At 43.1% G+C, this 20605-nt stretch overlaps 1 protein-coding gene across 2 annotated transcripts in view; it reads right to left on the bottom strand.

The window, feature by feature from the left end:
* Nucleotides 1-20605, bottom strand: part of MICAL2 (microtubule associated monooxygenase, calponin and LIM domain containing 2) — a 229108-nt gene that overhangs the window by 28905 nt on the left and 179598 nt on the right. For both annotated transcript variants that reach the window (XM_066583556.1, XM_066583555.1), the window contains 3 exons: nucleotides 18495-18560; nucleotides 12442-12506; nucleotides 9486-10587 (listed from right to left, as the gene is read on the bottom strand). In XM_066583556.1, the coding sequence (XP_066439653.1) occupies nucleotides 9486-10587; nucleotides 12442-12506; nucleotides 18495-18560 (1233 nt within the window). The remainder of the gene's footprint in view (nucleotides 1-9485; nucleotides 10588-12441; nucleotides 12507-18494; nucleotides 18561-20605) is intronic.

Here is a 20605-nt window from a genome sequence, read left to right as displayed (position 1 = left end):
TGAGGGGATCAGAATAGGAGTTCAGCTGGATAAGCATGGCTTCCCCTTTAAATACTGAGTATATACAATACACCCATAAGCTCTGCAGGATGTTACTCCTTTCTTATCTGCTTGTGTAAATGTCAGTCTTAACTGTAGTTCTAAAGTTCTATTCATGAAGCAGGAGGACCAGGATGAGCAGAGCTTTGTTACAGTGTCCTCATCATAAGTACTGCTGCGTCCTGATTAGTATGTGACGTGCCATGGAGGGGTAACCATATTGGGCAGCACAGCGCCCCCGGGTCACACTGACGCCCTACCAGCCTGACCGCTCTGAGGATTGGGGAGTCAGTGGATTGGGGCGGATTACCTGACTCTTATTCACAGGCTGGATTTACATGGGCGATTTTATCGCATTGCGAGACGCGCAAAAGCGAGCCCATTATTCACAGTGGGTCTATTTACACGGGCGATCGTCTCTGCGCTATTTTTGTGGCGATATCATTATTTTCTATGAGAAGCAGATATCACATTGCGCTTGTAGGCAGACGCCATCTTCACGCGAGTGCGATGCCAGTTTTATTTTCCGCTAGACATAACCTGCGTATTTTATGCCCGCGACGATCCCGTGTGCGGAGATCTGATGCAATGGTGGAACCGCAGGGAAAATGGACAGTTTCCCTTTCACTGGGTCTCCGGAGATACCGGGGGGCGCACACTTGGGCGTTTCCATCAAGCCCACTAAAATGAATGGAGAGCTGACTATGCGTGCTCGGCCGGCGCTCCTTCATACTGGCGTCACTACAGGGGTAAGAAGTGGCCCCTGTAGTCACAGACAGGACGGGACACAGTGTAGTGACCCAGAGGGTCCTACAGGGTAGGCATAGGGTTAAAAGGTCTCGGGGACCTCGCTATGAGCCCTTAGGGGAACCCTTCAGGAGAAAGACACTGTTTTCCATGATCTGCCTAGCAACAGTGTCCCTTCTGATTGGCTGCCTGCAGCTAATTTTCTGGATGGACAGCCTCTCATTCTGAGAGGGAGGAATCTGGCGATGTGACCCAGGAGAGAACACGCCCCTGGGATTGGTGGGGGAGGAGTCTAGTGGAGCCCGGGAAAGTGAGATAGGGAGTGGAAGCGGTCAGAGAGAGCGAGAAGGCAGGGAGGAGGAGAGGCGGAAAGGAGCCAGCAAGGAGCAGAGAGCTGCCGGAGCTGAGAGCCATGACCCGGTGGAGCCCGGAGAAGAGTCTTTTTTAACCCTACAGAAGGAACCTGAGACAGGGCAGCCCCAGCGTAAGCTGGAAGAAAATCCGCCATCAGAACTGTGCCAGCACAGTCAGGAGTCAGTGTATCCACAGGAGAGCTGACACTGTTCCCCTCATTCCTCCATAAATAACCTCCTAGGTCAGCAATCCCTGAACTTGGCCTGGCAATCCAGCTCCTTCTTCAGAAGAGGCTTAAAAGGGTTTTGTCATTAAAAACCTTCTCCTCGCTGAGCTTCTGCAGTGCCCCAGGTCAGCTCGCTGCATGATGGCCGGATGGTTATGAAGGCTGCATTCCTCACATTCTTCTTCCGGCCCGTCAGTGAAGGTCATGTTGTTCACTGCCTAGGGAGGAATGCTAATCTATTTCAGAGACAGCTCACATGAGCAGCCTCAGCAGTAGATCGGCACTCCCCCTGCTGGCCTGTGAACGTAACATATATTAGCTGGCAAGAAGACTGCTGGCAATGTACCTAACCTCACAGGAAGCAGAAGAATCAGCCAGCTGGCGGTGAGGTGACCCCCCTAGACTGCAGGAGACGGGAGAAGATGGGGGAGGTGAAGATCTGGTAAGAAGACTGATGGGGGAGGAAGACTGTGCCTTCGGCTTTACTGATACATTTATGGAATTTACACCACCTACTAATTGCCAGCGCCAAGAACCCCTTTGCGATCCTACATGCCACACGAGCTACTATTTTAGGCAGCGTAGCCTCCACCGTGACCAGGTCAGAGTTGAGGCACCCACTCGAGCTACTCCCGCCAAATCTGCTGGCTGCAACAGGAGTCCTGTTCTGCAGATCGGCGGGGGTCTCAGGATCTGAAGGAAATCCTTTTGTATAACCTACACCACTTTCTGGTGTAGATTATAATATATTTGACAGGGATGTTCATAGCCACACCCCCAAATCCAGACCCGCCCATTTTTTTCAAAATGCAGCAGGGCGCAGCATACATAGCAGAAGAGTTGCAGTTCTGGCATTTGCACTAAAACTGAGTCTTTTGGAAGCCAGAATTCTGGCGCCTAGCTGTTGCTAACTAGGCCCCAGTGTGTGGCTCTAAATCACCATCCACTTACTAGGCAAAGTGTTAATAAACTTTTAAGTAACTTCTGAGATGTCACTGTCAGGGCTCGAAACCACAACCGGGGCTCTGGCCAGGCCACTTAAGGACCTTCACAGAGTTGTCCCTGAGCCCCTCCTGTGTTGTCTAGGCTGGGGTCTTAGGGTCATTGTCTTGTTGGAAGGTGACCCTTCTATCCGGTCTGAGGTCCATTGTACTCTGGATCAGGTTTTTACTATCTCCTGTACTATCTTCCATTCAGCTTTCCACCAACCCTGACCGGTCTCCCCTTCCCCATCATGATGCTCCACCACCAGACTTCACTGTAGAGATGGTATTGGGCAGGTGATGAGCGGCGCCTGGTTTCCATCCACCCTGACCGGCCTCCTTCCCCCAGCATGATGCTCCACCACCAGGCTTCACTGTAGGGATGGTATTGGGCAGGTGATGAGCGGCGCCTGGTTTCCTCCAGACAGAATGCTTAGCATTGAAGCTAAAAAGTTCCATCTTGGTTCCATCAGACCAGAGAATCTTGTTTCTCGCAATCTGACAGCCTTTTGATGCTTTTTGGTAACTCCAGGCGGCTTTCATGTGTTACTGAGGAGGCTTCTTTTTGGTCCCTCCACCATAAAGCCCAGATTGGTGGAGGCTGCAGTGATGATTAACCTTCTGGAAGTTCCCCCCATCTGCACATAGAATCTTTGAAGCTCAGCCAGAGTGGCCGTTGGGTTCTTGGTCACCTCTCTTACCAAGGCTCTTGTTCCCCGATGACTTAGTTTGGGGAGTCGGCTCTAGGAAGAGTCCTGGTTGTTCCAAACTTCTTCCATGGCTGTTGGGCTCTTGGGAACTTTCAGCCCAGTAGAATTTTGTTTTGCAGCTTCCCCAGATCTGTGCCTCCACACAATCCTGTCTCTGAGCTCTACAGGCAGTTCTTTCCTCCACATGGCTTGGTTTTGGCTCTGATATGCATTGTGAGCAGTGAGATCTTATATAGACAACTACATTTCAAGTGTCATACCGAAGGGTCTGAGCACTGACAGAGATTTTTTTTTAAAGTGAAAGGGTTTGAAGGTTTTTTGGAGCCACTGTGTAAAACCCCCAACATTAATATGATTATGTTGTGAGAATTATTCTTAGCTATGGCTGTATCTTCCTTCCTGTCAGCCCAATAGCATGCTGGATCTTGTAGTCCTTCAAGGTAAATGGCTGCAGTTTGTCTTTGAGGGGGACAGTGCTTATGAGAATTAGTCCCCGCCATCTACAATCCACTGCAGACAAGTAATGAGGGTTTTAACCATTTAACACATCCTGTTACCATAGGAGCAGTTACGAAAGCCGTTATCTCTCTTATGACGAACAATATCGTTTCACCTCGCACCCTTATATCCACTCTGGGAAATAATAGGCGCCAAATGGAAGGAGTCGAGGGTAAGGCCGCCGCATATTGTTTTAGAAGCACTTAGTGTAACAATTACAATTTATCCCTGGTTGCTGAAAGAGGCCGCTGATAATTGTTTATCACATCCACACAAGGCCCTTCCCTGACTCCAATCAGCGCTGCGGATGTGATTAACTCCCGAATATGGTGAGAATGTGACGGCCACCCCTCCATTAGCATGAGCCTAATGGGAATGGGGGCAACTGCATAAGCACCAACTCCGATGATCCAATCTGTTGGATCGGACAATCGGCCAAGGTCCGTAATGAAAACATCAGCAGGAAATGTTACACCCGTGACTCAAGGGAAAAATTAACCGTTAGCGTATCAGACTCTGGTGTATGGGTATTACACCTCCTCATCGGTCTTTCTGTCTACACTCCTCAACACTGAAACACCACGGCCGGCTGCACACGAACGGATTTGCACTGCAGAATTCGCGGTCGGCAGCAAATACCGTTCATAGCATGCTATGGAAAATCGCAACTTCCTGCACGCTCACGGAAACCAGTTGCAGTTTCGGCAAGGTGAGAAAACAATCGCAGCATGCTCTATTGTTATGCGGTGTCTGCACGGACAGCATCCGATGAAGTCAATGGAAGCCATCCAACCTGCGCCCATCCGCAATTGACATTGCGGATTGGTCACGGGTACCCGCGTCATCGCAGGAAAAATAAACACTTTAAAAAAATGTGTACTGCGCATGTCTGGTGGCTCGCCACAGAAATCCGCAGTATAGAAAGAGAGAAAATTCCTCTGCGGCCAAAGAAGGAAAGTCATAAGGTTATGCAAATAAAGAAAGTGGAAGGTGCCGCTAAGATAAGCAAATGGTAGAATTTTCAAGCGCCTAGCGCCAATCTGTGGCATGTGGGAGGGGCTTCAGTGGTATCAGAACTGGAGCGGAAACAAGTTTTCTAGCCACATGAAACCTCAAACATCAGATAGTCTTGTGGTCAGATTGTGCGATGCCTCCTGGTCGTTGATGTGTCACTTGTTGCAAACTTAGAGGGGAAGAATCCTTGAACTGAGACACTTTGGTTAATGAGTCCGGCAGATCACTACGAGCGTACATGTATAACAACCCAGACCTAGAAGGTATTAAGCAGCGAGGAAAATTTGAGATGGTTGTCATGGTGGCTCTACTGCTCCTCCTGGTAGATGGCAAAAATGGTGGTCTATTGGGCCTTCCTAAACGAGTGGTAAAAATAATAATTAAAATAAAAGAAACGATATAGGCAACTGTTATGGCCTGCTACCTGCGGAGTTGGATAGTGGAAGATGTTAGTTATCATGACGCCAGTCCCTGTATGGGTAGGGACTCATTCTGGAAAAAGATAATAAATCTAAAAAGTGGAGAACTAAAGAAAAATCGGACTAGCAGTCCTGGCTGCCCTGTAGTGTCGTGTGGTACCTCAGTGCAGTTGCTGAAGGTGCTGGGAAGCACTTCAGGAAGCAGACTTTAGATGAAAACACAATTCCAACTTTATCAGGAGAGTTCTTTGCCTCAACGGCGATTACACCATTCCCATTGCGGTGACATTATTTAGATCACAGAATCCATGTGCATTCACTACAAATTCAGTTAGCTGACTTGGGCTGCAAAGGGTTAACCAGTGACTTACTTGCTGATGTAACCTTGCTTGTTTCTGTTTCTTTCCCCTATTGACACTTCAGACTAAACTTGGTTTCGTACTTTTGATGTTTCCTTCCCACCGCAATGACTCTGGTAGATGTTCTCTATGAAAGACTTTGTGAAGATGTTCTCATTGTAACTACCAGGTCTCTATCTCTGGCCTGTCTTCTCTCAGCTATCTCCAGGACTAGACTGACTAACCCCACCCATTATCTATCTTTTATACTTATCCTGTCCACCAATCCTTAGTTAGGGGAACTCTCTCTATCCAATCCAAGGCTAGCTAGGGTTGACTGGCAAGTGTGAGAGCAGGTTAGGGTGTTTTATGCACAGTCATGCAGTGTTAGGTAGTAAGAACACCATTATTGACCATAGGTTAACATAATTATACACATTTACAAACCTATATATACACACTTCACATGAAGTAGCGGTGCTGTGGGACTCCAACTCTGGGGTACTACACATGGACATGTCAGCACTGTTCAACATTGTGCATCCCACTAGTTGGGAGAACAACGACAAATTCTGGATTATGGTGTGGGATGGCACAATGGTAGCCGGACCCCTCTAGTCTTCATCCCAGCTACACTAACAGCTCAGCGTTATGGTGATTAGATCGTGGAACCCTGAGTAGGTTGGAAAGCTTGCTACAACATCATGTATTTTTGTTGGCCATTAAAAGGTATCATATCTACAGGATTACTTGGTTTCTCTTACCGAGAACAATCACACTTTGCTCTACTGATGACACCGGACCGAACTTATTATATTTTTTTTTATTTCTTCCAAGTGTCACAGGAACCGTTTTTCAGCATGACAACGCTAGGCCACGTGGTGCTTGTGCAATAGTGAGCAGCCTGCATGCCTAAACGTGCTACCATGGCCTGCAGCGTCTCTGGACTCGTCTTCCATCGAGCACGTCTGGGACGTCATTGGTCGGCAATAGCAAAGGGAGCCGTCAGCAGCACATCTTGATGATTTGAGTGCCCAGGTACATTCAGCGTGGGAGACCTTCCTCAGACAGCCTATAATAACTGCATTGATAGCGTGCCAAGGCGTGTACGCACGTGTATTTCTGCGTGTGGTGCTCACACTTGATACTTCATAAAATCGAGATGTTTTGAATTTTGTGTTCCAACTTTTTCATCATTTGCATATCATTATGTCTACCCATCCTGTGATTGCCATCATTCCATAATTTTTCCTTCTTAGGCTGGGGTCACACAGGGCGGATTTGCCGCGGTTTTGCCGCAGCAGATCCGCCCGCGGCAAAACCGCCGGCGGCCGCTAAGCCCGGGATTAGCCAGCCATGTGGACGAGGTTTCTCAGAAATCTCGTCCACACGGGACGGCTAATCCGCTGCGGTAAATCCGGTTGAAACCGCGGCTGCGGCGGCCGCAGCCGCGGTTTCAAAAGAAGCAGCATGCTCATTCTTTTTTGCATTCCGCTGCGGCCGCGCTCTCCTCTATGGGAGCGCCGGCCGCAACGGAAGAGCAAGCGGCCGGACCGCTTCAAAGCCGCCGCGGCTTAAACCGCGGCGGCTCTGCCGGCGGAGATCTCGCGGTTTTTGCTGCGGCCAAACCGCGAGATTTCCGACGACAATCCGCCCCGTGTGACCCTAGGCTTAGTGTTGCAATATCAATGTTGAGAAATGTATATTTATTGTAAGTTTCAGACACATTTCCCTAGTTTTACACTTTGTGACTGCAGTAACTCACTTCTCCAGAGCTGCACTCTAAACGACGTCACTTGGCGTAACCTCCGACAAATGCTACATTTCATCTGGGTATTATTACTACATTAACCAAAGCATAAAGTGGCCCCTGTGAGAAGTTTACACGAATGGTGTTTCCTTTGCTAAAGCAAAGGGCCCCCTAATAGAATTATAAGGGACTGTCATGGACATGTTCAAGGACCCCCAACTATACAAATTTCTGAGGGGTCTTTATGAGGGTCGCTATAAACATTTATGATGTTAGGACATCCATTAGACAGAAAATAACTGTAGCAAAGATGTGTAATCCGGTGAGGTAGAGCAGTATAGGTGGTGCCAGCCGCCAGTTGTCACTGCCAACATCTAAAAGCATTGCCCAATAGGATTTAACACCTTCCAGCGGTTTTCATTTTTCCTCCCTGCTTTCAAAAACTTACATGGCTACATGGCTGCTTTGTTTTTGTAATACTAGTTATATTCTTTAATGGTACCAATTAACACACCATCTAATGTATTGGGAAACTTTTTAAATATTTTTAAGTGGGGCGAAGTGGATAAAAAGACACAGTTGGGACGTTTTTTTGGGTGGGGTGGGGAGTGGGGTTGTTTTACAGCATTCAGGGTGCAGTAGAAATGATGTGTTATCTTTATTCTTTGGGTCAGTACGATTACGGTGATGCCGAAATTATATAGTTTTTTTATGTTGTACTCTTAACCAAAAAATCTTTTTTAAAGTTGCTTTCTGTCTCCATCTTTTGACCCCAATAACTTTTTTATTTCTCCATCTACGCAGCCATGTGGGGGCTCAATGTTGTGACGCAGCCTGAAGTTTTTATTGGTGCTGTTTTGGGCTTTATATGACTTGTTGATTGCTTTTTATTCAATTTTTTCTTGGAGACAGGGTGACCAAAAAAAGCACAAATCTGGCATTGGAAATTTTGTTTTCTGAAGGCGCTCACCCTGCGGGATTTATGGATGCAGCGATACAAATTTTTTTAAAAATTGCTGGAAAAATAAAAATGTGGTGCGTCCCAGAATGCAATACTATGGTATTGCATTATACTGTATGAGGGATCAAACAACCACAAGTTCAAGTCCCCTATGGGGGCTAAAAAAAATGTAAAAATGAATTTAAAAAAAAAAATGTATTAATCTATTAGAAAATAATAAATCTTAAATCCCATTTTCCAGTATTTATAATAAAAAAAATAAAAACACATGTTTGGTATTGCTGCATCCGTAAAGGTCCAATCTATCAAAGCAATGCATTATTTATCCTGCTTGGTGAATGTCATCAGAAAAAAAAATACATAAAACTAGAAATTGCGCTTTTTTTTTTTTTGGTCACCCCATCTCCAAGAAAAATGTAATAAAAAGCGATCAAAAAGTCATACAAACCCCAAAATGGCAGCAATGTAAACTACAGGAAGTCCCACAAAAAACGAGCCCACACACCGTTACATTGGCAAAAATGTAAAAAGCTATGGCAGTCAAGATATGGCAGCAGAAAATAATTTAATTTTTTCTAAAGATATATGAATTATGACCCATAAAATAAAGTTATCATGCCAATTTTGCTGCAGTGTGTATGCGGTAAAAACAAGCCCCCCCCCTCCCATCAAAAGATAGTGGAATTGTGTTTTTTCCATTTCTCTTCACCTAAAGGTATTTATAAGTTTTTCAGTACATTATATGGTACATTAGGCTGGATTCAGACGAACGTATATCAGTTCGGTTTTCACGCCGAGCCGATATACGTCTTCCTCATCTGCAGGGGGGAAGGGGGGAGGAAGGAAGAGCCAGGAGCAGGAACTGAGCTCCCACCCCCTCTCTGCCTCCTCTCCACCCCCTCTCCGCCCCTCTGCACCCCTCTGTACTATTTGCAATGAAAGGAGGCGGGATGGGGTGGAGCTAAGTTCTGAGAATTAGCCCCACCCCCATCCCGCCTCTCCCCATTGCAAATAGTGCAGAGGGGCAGAGAGGAGGCAGAGAGGGGGCGGGAGCTCAGAGCACTGCTCCTGGCTCTTCCAGCCTTCCCCCCCTGCAGAGAGAGAGACGGCATATATCGGCTCGGCGTGAAAACCGAGCCAATATACTTTCATGTGAATCCAGCCTTTATAGTAGAATTAAAAAATACAACTCACCCCACAAAAAGCAAACCCTCAGGCAGCTATGCTGATGGACAAATAAAGGTTACGATTTTTTTGAAAGCAGCAAGGAGAAACCAAAAATATAAAAAGGCGTGTGTCATTATGGGGCTAATATGGTGTACTGTCATATGACACATGACTGGCACCATACATAGCTGGTGAGAAGTGATCCCAGGTCTATATCTGCCATATTTATATGGTAATATGGTAACATAGAGTATAGAATAACACAAACTAATGATTTACCTGGTTCGTCCATTGTTTGATGATTTGGTACCGCTATAGAATTAGAATGGGGCCTCCGTTCCACTTCTTTTTCACTTGCTTTCCTCTGAAAGTTCCAGGGTTTATACCAAGAGTCATTTGATGGAGCATTCGAGGGAGTCTTTGACCCTTTGTTTATCAGTCTGAGCGAGGAGAAGAAAGAACTTTGTCTGTTCCTTAAATGCACATCGCCATTTGCACTACTTGAGTTATCTCCAATGCTGAACTTTTCCAACATTTTTGGCATGTCCTCTACTTTCGATGAGTCTTGTTTTGCCTTTAGAGATGACACAAATCCAGGGTTTGAAGAGCTGCCATCAGTGGATGCCTTGAAATCATGGGATGTGGACAAATGGTTGGACATGAAACTCATCTCAGTGTCGTTGGGGTTTATAAGACTTTCCGAATTACTATGGCTTCTCCTGAAAAAAGAACCAGGAAGATCCAAGTAGCCGCCTGGTGATCCTGGTTTAGTTTTAGCAGACGAAGTGTTTTTGGTGGTGTCGGGGGAAGAACTGACAGAACGCATAAATGACCTCTTAATTGCGTTGGATAATATTGCAAAGGCTGATTTACCCTTGTTCTCCAACTCCCCGCCAGGGTCATGACGGACATGGAAGGGGCTATGTTCATTCACATTTTTGACCGGTGGTCTTGGATTTGTAGAACTCCAATCAAGAAGCTTGGATTTTTCCTCGTTTGAAAGGACTAATTTTTTAAGCGTTGGGTTTTGGGGTTTCTCTTGTTCTGGTCTTGACTTGTTTCGTATGAAACTTTCATATTCATTTTCGTCTATCTCAAAAACATTACCGTGGACATTGGGATTGCCAGAAAGAGGATCATTCCCAGCATTCCCATCTCTATTTCCATCCAGCATATTTTTGTGGTAGAAATACTGTTGGTTGGAAGCTGGAGTGGAATTTGCTGATGACCCTTGTAATCCATGTTCTAAGGCTGTACTGTTGCCCAGCAGAGCCTTGTGATGAGGTATATATGAAGGTATGGTGTGGTATTCCTCTACTGGGGATACTTGGCCTTCAATATAAGGCTCACTGAAATGTTCAGATGTGTTTTTCTTGAACACCTGGATGAGAAAGGAAATAGAAGAGATAACAGATGGTGCAGTCAAGGAAATATCCAGTCACTATATGAAGGTACATCGATGACATTCTTTGGGAGGCCAGCTATGATAGAATAGAAAAGTATAGAAAATCCTACTTTTACTGCAGTTTATTGATCACATGAATATGTACACCTGTCAAAGAGGGAAAAAACATACAGGGGTGGAGCCTGACACATTTACTAACATGGTAACGTACAACTATGTTGACAAATGTATTGGGTTACACATAGAAGATGATAACATTTCATTTTATTCACATTTTTCAGTACAGTGTTGGGCCACCTTTGGCCTCAATGACTTAGTAACCCTCCTAGGCCGCTTTCCACCAAACTCAGATGTGTGGAGGTATGTTCCTCCATTCTTCGAGGAGAGCATCAGATAGTGATGAGAAGGATGATGGGCGTGTTGGGTGTGCATGGATATGGCATTCTAGTTCGTCCCAAAAATGCTCAATGGGACTGTGATCAAAACTTTGGGCTGGCTAAGGAAGTTTGTAGATGTTTTACTCCTCAAACTAAGCCTCAACAATGCTTCCCGTATGACATGGCGCTCGGTCATGTCAGTAGAGACACGGAGCTGTACCAGAGTATTAGGGAAGGTGATGCCACATTATCCGGGATGTCTCTGTACCCATTGGTGGTGAGGGGGGACTTCACTATACCCAATGGCCCCAGTCCTTCTCAGCAGAAACATCCCCACACCATAACAGAACCTCCTCCAAACTTCACTGATGGGATGATGCCATCATGTAAAAACCGCTCTCCAGGCAACCGCTGCACGGACTGTGGTTCAGCTGGGAGATGGTGTCCTGTGATTCATCTGTCCACAACACTTGCTTCCACTCATTTAAAGTCCAACGCTACAAGCCCCATTGCAGGAGCCGCTGTACATTCACTGCTGTGGTGTTGTGTGCAGCCGCTCGTCCATGGTTACCCTTCACATGCCGTTCCCTATGGAGGGTGCTAATGGATGTCCCAACGGTCTGCGAGACCTCCTGAGTGAGGGCAGACGATGTGTGTGATGTCTTCACAGCTCCTACAAGGCTTCATTGTCCACGTTCTGACAGTTTACGAAGTCTCCCTGACCGTGGCGGCACCGCACACACCGGATGGCTTCCATCTACCAATACCATGACCAACAGTGGACTCTGGAAGGTCAAGAAGCTGCGATGTCCCATATTGATTGGACGGTGACATCCCACTACTATACTCTGTTGTCGGCTCTACATCTGGGGGCACCTGATGCTTTCTGTACTGGGATTTGTCATGCTCCCACATCACCTGACAGCACAGGATTGGTGGTGGTTCAATACTTTTGTCAATATAGTGTAATTTGTGAGGCTCAAAATAAATAAGCAAACATTCAACCAGTTCAGCCCATTCTCCAAACTGCAGGAAAATATGTGTCATGGATATAAAAGCTACTAGTTGCTACAACGTAGAAACCGAACTGTAACAGTGCGGGAGGGCAGTGAATGCAGAAACTTTAGAAGTGTAGTCACTGATGTTGCCTTTAGCAATTACCAGTGGTATAGCTTCTGTAACACATTCACTTGGCGGATGGCAGGGGCATCTACAGAGAGGACGAGAGACAATAATGAGATATGAAGTGCCGAGGATTTGTGAGAAGAGCAAGAAATCGCATCACTGTTGAGAGATGCTGAGAATGTTTCTGTGAACCGGGCATTTCTTGTCCTACCAGGATAACTGACTGAATAGAAAATGTGGGTCAGTATAGAAGGTGACAGACACTGAAGACGGGGTATATAGGAAAGTACAAGCCAATCACATTCTGCTTTCTGTGTAATCACGTTACCTCATCATCCGGGGAGCTGTCTCTTGAAACATGAGATAATCTTCTAGCAATTAGGAGAGGGAACGCTGAAAGGTAGATTTAAAGAAATGCAGGTTAGAGCAGTTCTCCAATGTTATCCTAAAACAACCCGACCAGAGTCTAGTTCATAGTAGTTCTATTCTTGTACATAGGAGCAGTATTATAGTAGTTATATTCTTGTACATAGGAGGCAGTATTATAGTAGTTATATTCTTGTACATAGGGGGCAGTATTATAGTAGTTATATTCTTGTACATGGGGGGCAGTATTATAGTAGTTATATTCTTGTACATAGGAGGCAGTATTATAGTAGTTATATTCTTGTACATAGGGGGCAGTATTATAGTAGTTATATTCTTGTACATAGGAGTAGTATTATAGTAGTTATATTCTTGTACATAGGGGGCAGTATTATAGTAGTTATATTCTTGTACATAGGAGGCAGTATTATAGTAGTTATATTCTTGTACATAGGGGGCAGTATTATAGTAGTTATATTCTTGTACATAGGAGGCAGTATTATAGTAGTTATATTCTTGTACATAGGGGCAGTATTATAGTAGCTATATTCTTATACATAGGGGGCTGTATTATAGTAATTATATTCTTGTACATAGGGGCCAGTATTATAGTAGTTATATTCTTGTACATAGGAGGCAGTATTATAGTAGTTATATTCTTGTACATAGGGGGCAGTATTAGAGTAGTTATATTCTTGTACATAGGGGGTAGTATTATAGTAGTTATATTCTTGTACATAGGGGCAGTATTATAGTAGCTATATTCTTATACATAGGGGGCTGTATTATAGTAATTATATTCTTGTACATAGGGGCCAGTATTATAGTAGTTATATTCTTGTACATAGGAGGCAGTATTATAGTAGTTATATTCTTGTACATAGGGGCAGTATTATAGTAGCTATATTCTTATACATAGGGGGCTGTATTATAGTAATTATATTCTTGTACATAGGGGGCAGTATTATAGTAGTTATATTCTTGTACATAGGAGGCAGTATTATAGTAGTTATATTCTTGTACATAGGGGCCAGTATTATAGTAGTTATATTCTTGTACATAGGGGGCAGTATTATAGTAGTTATATTCTTGTACATAGGGAGCAGTATTATAGTAGTTATATTCTTGTACACAGGGGGCAGTATTATAGTAGTTATATACTTGTACAGAGGGGGCAGTATTATAGTAGTTATATTCTTGTACATAGGGGGCAGTATTATAGTAGTTATATTCTTGTACATAGGAGGCAGTATTATAGTAGTTATATTCTTGTACATAGGGGCCAGTATTATAGTAGTTATATTCTTGTACATAGGGAGCAGTATTATAGTAGTTATATTCTTGTACACAGGGGGCAGTATTATAGTAGTTATATACTTGTACAGAGGGGGCAGTATTATAGTAGTTATATTCTTGTACATAGGGGGCAGTATTATAGTAGTTATATTCTTATACGTAGGGGGCAGTATTATAGTAGTTCTATTCTTGTACATAGGAGGCAGTATTATAGTAGTTATATTCTTGTACATAGGAGGCAGTATTATAGTAGTTCTATTCTTGTACATAGGGGCAGTATTATAGTAGTTATATTCTTGTACATAGGGGGCAGTATTATAGTAGTTATATTCTTGTACATAGGAGGCAGTATTATAGTAGTTATATTCTTGTACATAGGAGGCAGTATTATAGTAGTTATATTCTTGTACATAGGGGGCAGTATTATAGTAGTTATATTCTTGTACATAGGGAGCAGTATTATAGTAGTTATATTCTTGTACACAGGGGGCAGTATTATAGTAGTTATATACTTGTACAGAGGGGGCAGTATTATAGTAGTTATATTCTTGTACATAGGGGGCAGTATTATAGTAGTTATATTCTTATACGTAGGGGGCAGTATTATAGTAGTTCTATTCTTGTACATAGGAGGCAGTATTATAGTAGTTATATTCTTGTACATAGGAGGCAGTATTATAGTAGTTCTATTCTTGTACATAGGAGGCAGTATTATAGTAGTTATATTCTTGTACATAGGGGGCAGTATCATAGTAGTTATATTCTTGTACATAGGGGGCAGTATCATAGTAGTTATATTCTTGTACATAGGGGGCAGTATTATAGTAGTTATATTCTTGTACATAGGGGGCAGTATTATAGTAGTTATATTCTTGTACATAGGGGGCAGTATTATAGTAGTTATATTCTTGTACATAGGGGGCAGTATTATAGTAGTTATATTCTTGTACATAGGAGGCAGTATTATAGTAGTTATATTCTTGTACATAGGGGCCAGTATTATAGTAGTTATATTCTTGTACATAGGGGGCAGTATTATAGTAGTAATATTCTTGTACATAGGATCAGTATTATAGTAGTTTTATTCTTGTACATGGAGGGCAGTATTATAGTAGTTATATTCTTGCACATAAGAGCAGTATTATAGTAGTTATGTTCTTGTACATAGGAGCAGTATTATAGTAGTTATATTCTTGTACATAGGGGGCAGTATTATAGTAGTTATATTCTTGTACATAGGGGGCAGTATTATAGTAGTTATATTCTTGTACATAGGGGGCAGTATTATAGTAGTTATATTCTTGTACATAGGAGGCAGTATAATAGTAGTTATATTCTTGTACATAGGAGCAGTATTATAGTAGTTATATTCTTGTACATAGGGGGCAGTATTATAGCAGTCATATTCTTGTACATAGGGGGCAGTATTATAGTAGTTATATTCTTGTACATAGGAGGCAGTATTATAGTAGTTCTATTCTTGTACATAGGGGGCAGTATTATAGTAGTTATATTCTTGTACATAGGAGGCAGTACTATAGTAGTTCTATTCTTGTACATAGGAGCAGTATTATAGTAGTTATATTCTTGTACATAGGGGGCAGTATTATAGTAGTTATATTCTTGTATATAGGGGGCAGAATTATAGTAGTTATATTCTTGTACATAGGGAGCAGTATTATAGTAGTTATATTCTTGTACATAGGGGGCAGTATTATAGTAGTTATATTCTTGTACATAGGGAGCAGTATTATAGTAGTTATATTCTTGTACATAGGGGGCAGTATTATAGTAGTTTATGCTGGTACATAGGGGGCAGTATTATAGTAGTTATATTCTTGTACATAGGGGGCAGTTTTATAGTAGCTACATTCTTGTACATAGGGGCAGTATTATAGTAGTTATATTCTTGTACATAGGGGCAGTATTATAGTAGTTATATTCTTGTACATAGGAGGCAGTATTATAGTAGTTATATTCTTGTACATAGGGGGCAGTATTATAGTAGTTATATTCTTGTACATAGGGGGCAGTATTATAGTAGTTATATTCTTGTACATAGGAGGCAGTATTATAGTAGTTATATTCTTGTACATAGGGAGCAGTATTATAGTAGTTATATTCTTGAACACAGGGGGACAGTATTATAGTAGTTATATTCTTGTACAAAGAGGGCAGTATTATAGTAGTTATATTCTTGTACATAGGGGGCAGTATTATAGTAGTTATATTCTTGTACATAGGGGGCAGTATTATAGTAGTTCTATTCTTGTACATAGGGGCAGTATTATAGTAGTTATATTCTTGTACATAGGAGGCTGTATTATAGTAGGTATATTCTTGTACATAGGGAGCAGTAATACAGTATAGTATTAACTGAACCTTTCATATCAATATCTATAGTGGATGTATCCTGTCCACCTTACAATTCATTGATTTCCCACTGAGATAATGACTCTGTAATGTGCTATACTGTATAACACTTTAGTTGCTCCTTAAGATGTGGCTTTTTTTTCTGGGTGAGGGAGAAATATTCCAGGCAGCATTTTTCAAATTCTTTATCTGACAGAAAAACGCTTACAGTGACATTCTGTGCTCCTGTATTGTCAGAAAGAGGAAGAGCGCCCTCTAGAGTCTGCTGTATTACACTTCCCTTATAGTACTGATTTACAGTATGTTTGTAGCCTTGACACTCTGTATTCGTCCTTTGGGATTCTCTCCTTAGCAGGGGCTTGTAGAAGGGGTATTTATTTAGTGTCGAGCCTCATGTATTTAGAAGATGCAAAATTCACCACTCTTAAAACTTGCTTTGATATAAAAGATGAATACATGGCTGATATCCAGGGTGAAATATCTGACTTTAGTATATAAATATGTGTAAAAAGATCTTTAAAATGTCTTGGTACATAGGAAGAAAGGATGCAATTTATGACCGGATTGGGTACTGGACATTTGTCCTCAGCAATTTATAGCTTGTGCTTAGTATAGACATGGCCAACTCATTTTATTAGGGTGCACCCTGGTGGTGGTGATTGATAATGCGCTGGTGAAATACCATGCTTAAACAGACATTGGTCCTCATATGCTCCCTCTCTCTTCTGCATCCATATGTCCGACTTTCAGAAATAAAAGAGCCCTGAAGTGCCAATTATAAGAGATTTCCAGTCTTATATACAGTAAGTAGAGAATGAAGGGCTGGTGCCAAAATGTACAAGTCCTCCAAAGAATGCAGGGTCCAGGGCAAAGAACTAATGCCCTCCCCTCTTGGCACACCCAGCAACAAGCTAATGTTCCTCTGTGGTGGAAATGAATGGCGGCCCTGTAATACCAGAACCATAGAAGGTGCACCTGAATGGAAGCCCCTCCTACTAATTGATTCTTCGTTCTGAATACGTAGGGCTTATAGTTCAAGCATCCTCACAAATCCTGAAAAATCATTTGAGGGCTTCTTTTCGGGGTAAGTCTTATTTTCAGGGAAACAGGATAACAGAGGGGTGTTCGAGTGGGGGACCCTGAGCCGCAGACCACATTATATAATGATCATATGCCCTGATAGGACATATGATTAGAGGATGCCACCTTGGCACAACCCCTTTAATTTATAGTTCAATGAAAAGCTCAGTAATTTTCTAATATACTTTTTGTTTCAATTTATCCCCATCTCAAGATCCCTGCTAGCTGTCAATGAATGGAACGTGCTTGTATACATTCAAAGTCTCAATATCCTTATAGACATACTCTTCACAGCTGAAGGTTTGTGGCAATTCTTTGTGAATCAAACACATCAGCAGCAGACATCTCCCTTTTGTCCTGATTTGTTACAATGTATCAGTGTAGGCAGGATGTTAAAACCTGGACTGTTTAGCTTGGAGAATTGTATAGATTGGAAATATTTGTAGCAAACCCTCAGCTGTGAGACGTATTGGGCTTGTACAAGTGTCTAAACTATGGGTATAAACAAGAAGTTTCCATTTACTGACTGCAAAAGTCTTGATAAAGGGTGAAGGTTTTAAAACAAAATCTACAGAAAGTTACAGAGTTCAGAAATAAACAGCGCTGTCTGCATCCACAGCCATCATGTGTTACATCCTTATTTATTGGTCTATGGCCGGTCCCAGATGAGCGCATTACGGGCGAGTTTTGCATCTATAATACGGACATGTGTCCCGGCCTGACCGCGGGGTTTAATGACCCAAACTCAGAGCATCATAAAGATGGATGATGCTCCGAATTTTGGTCAGTGACACCTACAGTCAGGTCGGGGCACACGTCCCTACTACGGATGCAGAAATGCGCCCATAATACGTTCGTCTGGATTCGGCCTATGGAGTATCTGCTGACCTGCAGGAAAAACAGCGATCCTAAAACCTGTGAATATGCCGCATCTGTCGTGTAAAAGATATCGCTTCTTTATTTCCAAAACATAACGAACATGTTGTATTTACTGTAAGTGCGGAGAGCGTATAATGGCGTATGCGTTTTGTACTCAAATGTTTTTAGCCACCTACAACAACTAAGAAGCTTAGAGATCAAAATGTGTGAGTTTATGTAATTTTGCACTTTCTGCATTAAACTGTGCTATAAGTTTTTAGAAAGTTACCAAATGCTTAATTATGCAGGGATTTAGCTTTATGGACATCAGACTGCAGCGCATTTCACTGCCCAGTCTATAGGGTCGGTACCTGGTTTCTGATACGGCACAGAATGGATGTAACTTACTAGACTGAATTTTCTGCTTCCACCTCTGAGATTTATTTGCAGAAACGTTGCCTGCTCGAACAAGTGCTGCAACAGAAGAGGGGAGGAAACCTGATTAATGAAAATGTATAAAGAGGAGATAGCAAAAAATATAGCAAATTCCAGGGGTGCAGGTACCGGGGTTGTTACAACTGGTGTCCAGGAACTCTGAGGCCCATAGTCCACCCAGTGGGACAACTGCACAATAACGGGATGTTGGATGGAGCCAACTCACTATGCAGATGTATAAACTAAATGGACCCTTTATTTAAGCCCCCCAACTAGTCGTGCATTGGATTGCCTTTGGCCTTCAGAACTGCAGCAATTCATTGTGGCATAAGTTCCACTACATGTTGAAATCGTAATATCGGCCCCTGCGGACGGGAAGCTTCTTTAGTTGCTGCAGATTAGATGGTGGTGCTGACATGTTCTGATCAGCTGACAGGAAGGGGTCAGCGACTCATGCTGCTTGCGCCAAATTCTGACCTCCCATCAGCAACAGAAATCTGGATCCATCTGACAGGTGATATTTTTCTGCTGCTCGGTGATTTGAGCTCTTTTGACCGCTGGAGTCGACTTTTTGTTTCTCTTGGCTCAGCTGCACGAGAACTTATTTGCATTGCGGAAACCACGGTCGGCGTCTGCACCACAGATCCGCAGCAAATGCTGTTTGATACATGCCACATAAAAGCGGTTCTTCCTGCACACTCACAGAATTGGATTGAGATTTCTGTGAGCGGAGGAAAAAGTTGCAACATGCTCCATTTTCGTGTGGATTCTGCATGGACGGCTTCCATTGAAGTCAATGGAAGCTGTCCGACCCACGGCCCTCCCACAATTGATATTGCGGAAAGGTTGTGGATTCCACAGCATAGCCTACTGACGGAGTGGGAATCAAAATAAAAAAAAAAACATTTGTACAGCGCATGTCCGATGGCAATCCATGGGGTCCATCCGCAGTACAGATTATCCATCCGCAATACAGGTACACGCAGACACCGAATGGCACAGGGTCGAATTCCGCTGCAGGCTCCCACGTGTGGAATCCGACCCGAACAGTTCCATTCATTTGGAGATGCTCTAGACTCCCATTCCCCCCATCAGCGGGGTCCTAGCTGTTGGACTGCCAACAATCAGCAAGTTATCCCCTACCTATGGTGAAAGGTTAACTTGATTTCTTGGGAAACCTTTTTAATCACTGAATAATGAAAAGTTCTGCCCCTTTCTGTGATACTTTCAAGATGTTTCTGAATACCTCTGCTTACTGTCAGAGAACAGAAACATTCTGCTTTACATTCAAAGACTGAATACCTCTTCTCTTCTAATACCTCCCACAGCTGAGAGTTTGTGCCAGTTGTAAAATCCTCCCTGTACTATAGTGTCTGGACTCCAGATTGACACACATTACATAGAATGGTCTGCACTGGAAACAACTGTAACAAACCTTCAGTGTTAAAGAGTATTAGGTCTTTTCCAGTTCTGAATATAAACAAGAAGGTTCCCATTTACTGACAACAAGCAGAGACCCTAAAAATGTTGCTTAATTGAAACCCAACTTAAATTGGAAAGATGCAGAACTTTTTCCACACACAGTGATGAAAGGGATTGTCAGGGATTTTTCAGATTTTTTTCTATTGATGAAGTGTCCTCAGGATAGGTCATCAATAGATAATCAGCGGGGGTCCGTCACTCAGATCCCCACCGTTCTGCTGATTACCGGCGTGCCTGTCACTATGGAAAGTGCAAGAAGCACATCGTGCTGAGCATAGTGTAGCAGTCCGGTTTGGTATTGCAGCAACAGTTACCATTAAACTCATTCCAAACCAACGCAGGCCACTGCGCTACGGTCAGCGTGATCTGCTTCCTAACCATCACCCCCGATCATCTATTGATGACACAACAAGAACTCTACTGGAAGACGTGGTGATGGCAAATTCCATAAAAGAGTTCAAGAGGGAGCTGGACGATATAATATTATATGTTATAATCATTAATACCTTCAGAAGGGCCAGTGATTATTTTTATTGCCAGATTGGAGTCGGGGAAGGATTTTTTTCCCCCTTAAATGGGGAAAATTGGCTTCTACCTCATTG

This window comes from Eleutherodactylus coqui, chromosome 11 (genome assembly GCF_035609145.1).
Source record: "Eleutherodactylus coqui strain aEleCoq1 chromosome 11, aEleCoq1.hap1, whole genome shotgun sequence".
NCBI classification, from domain to species: Eukaryota; Metazoa; Chordata; class Amphibia; order Anura; family Eleutherodactylidae; genus Eleutherodactylus; species Eleutherodactylus coqui.
This window is presented reverse-complemented; position numbering and strand designations above follow the sequence as displayed.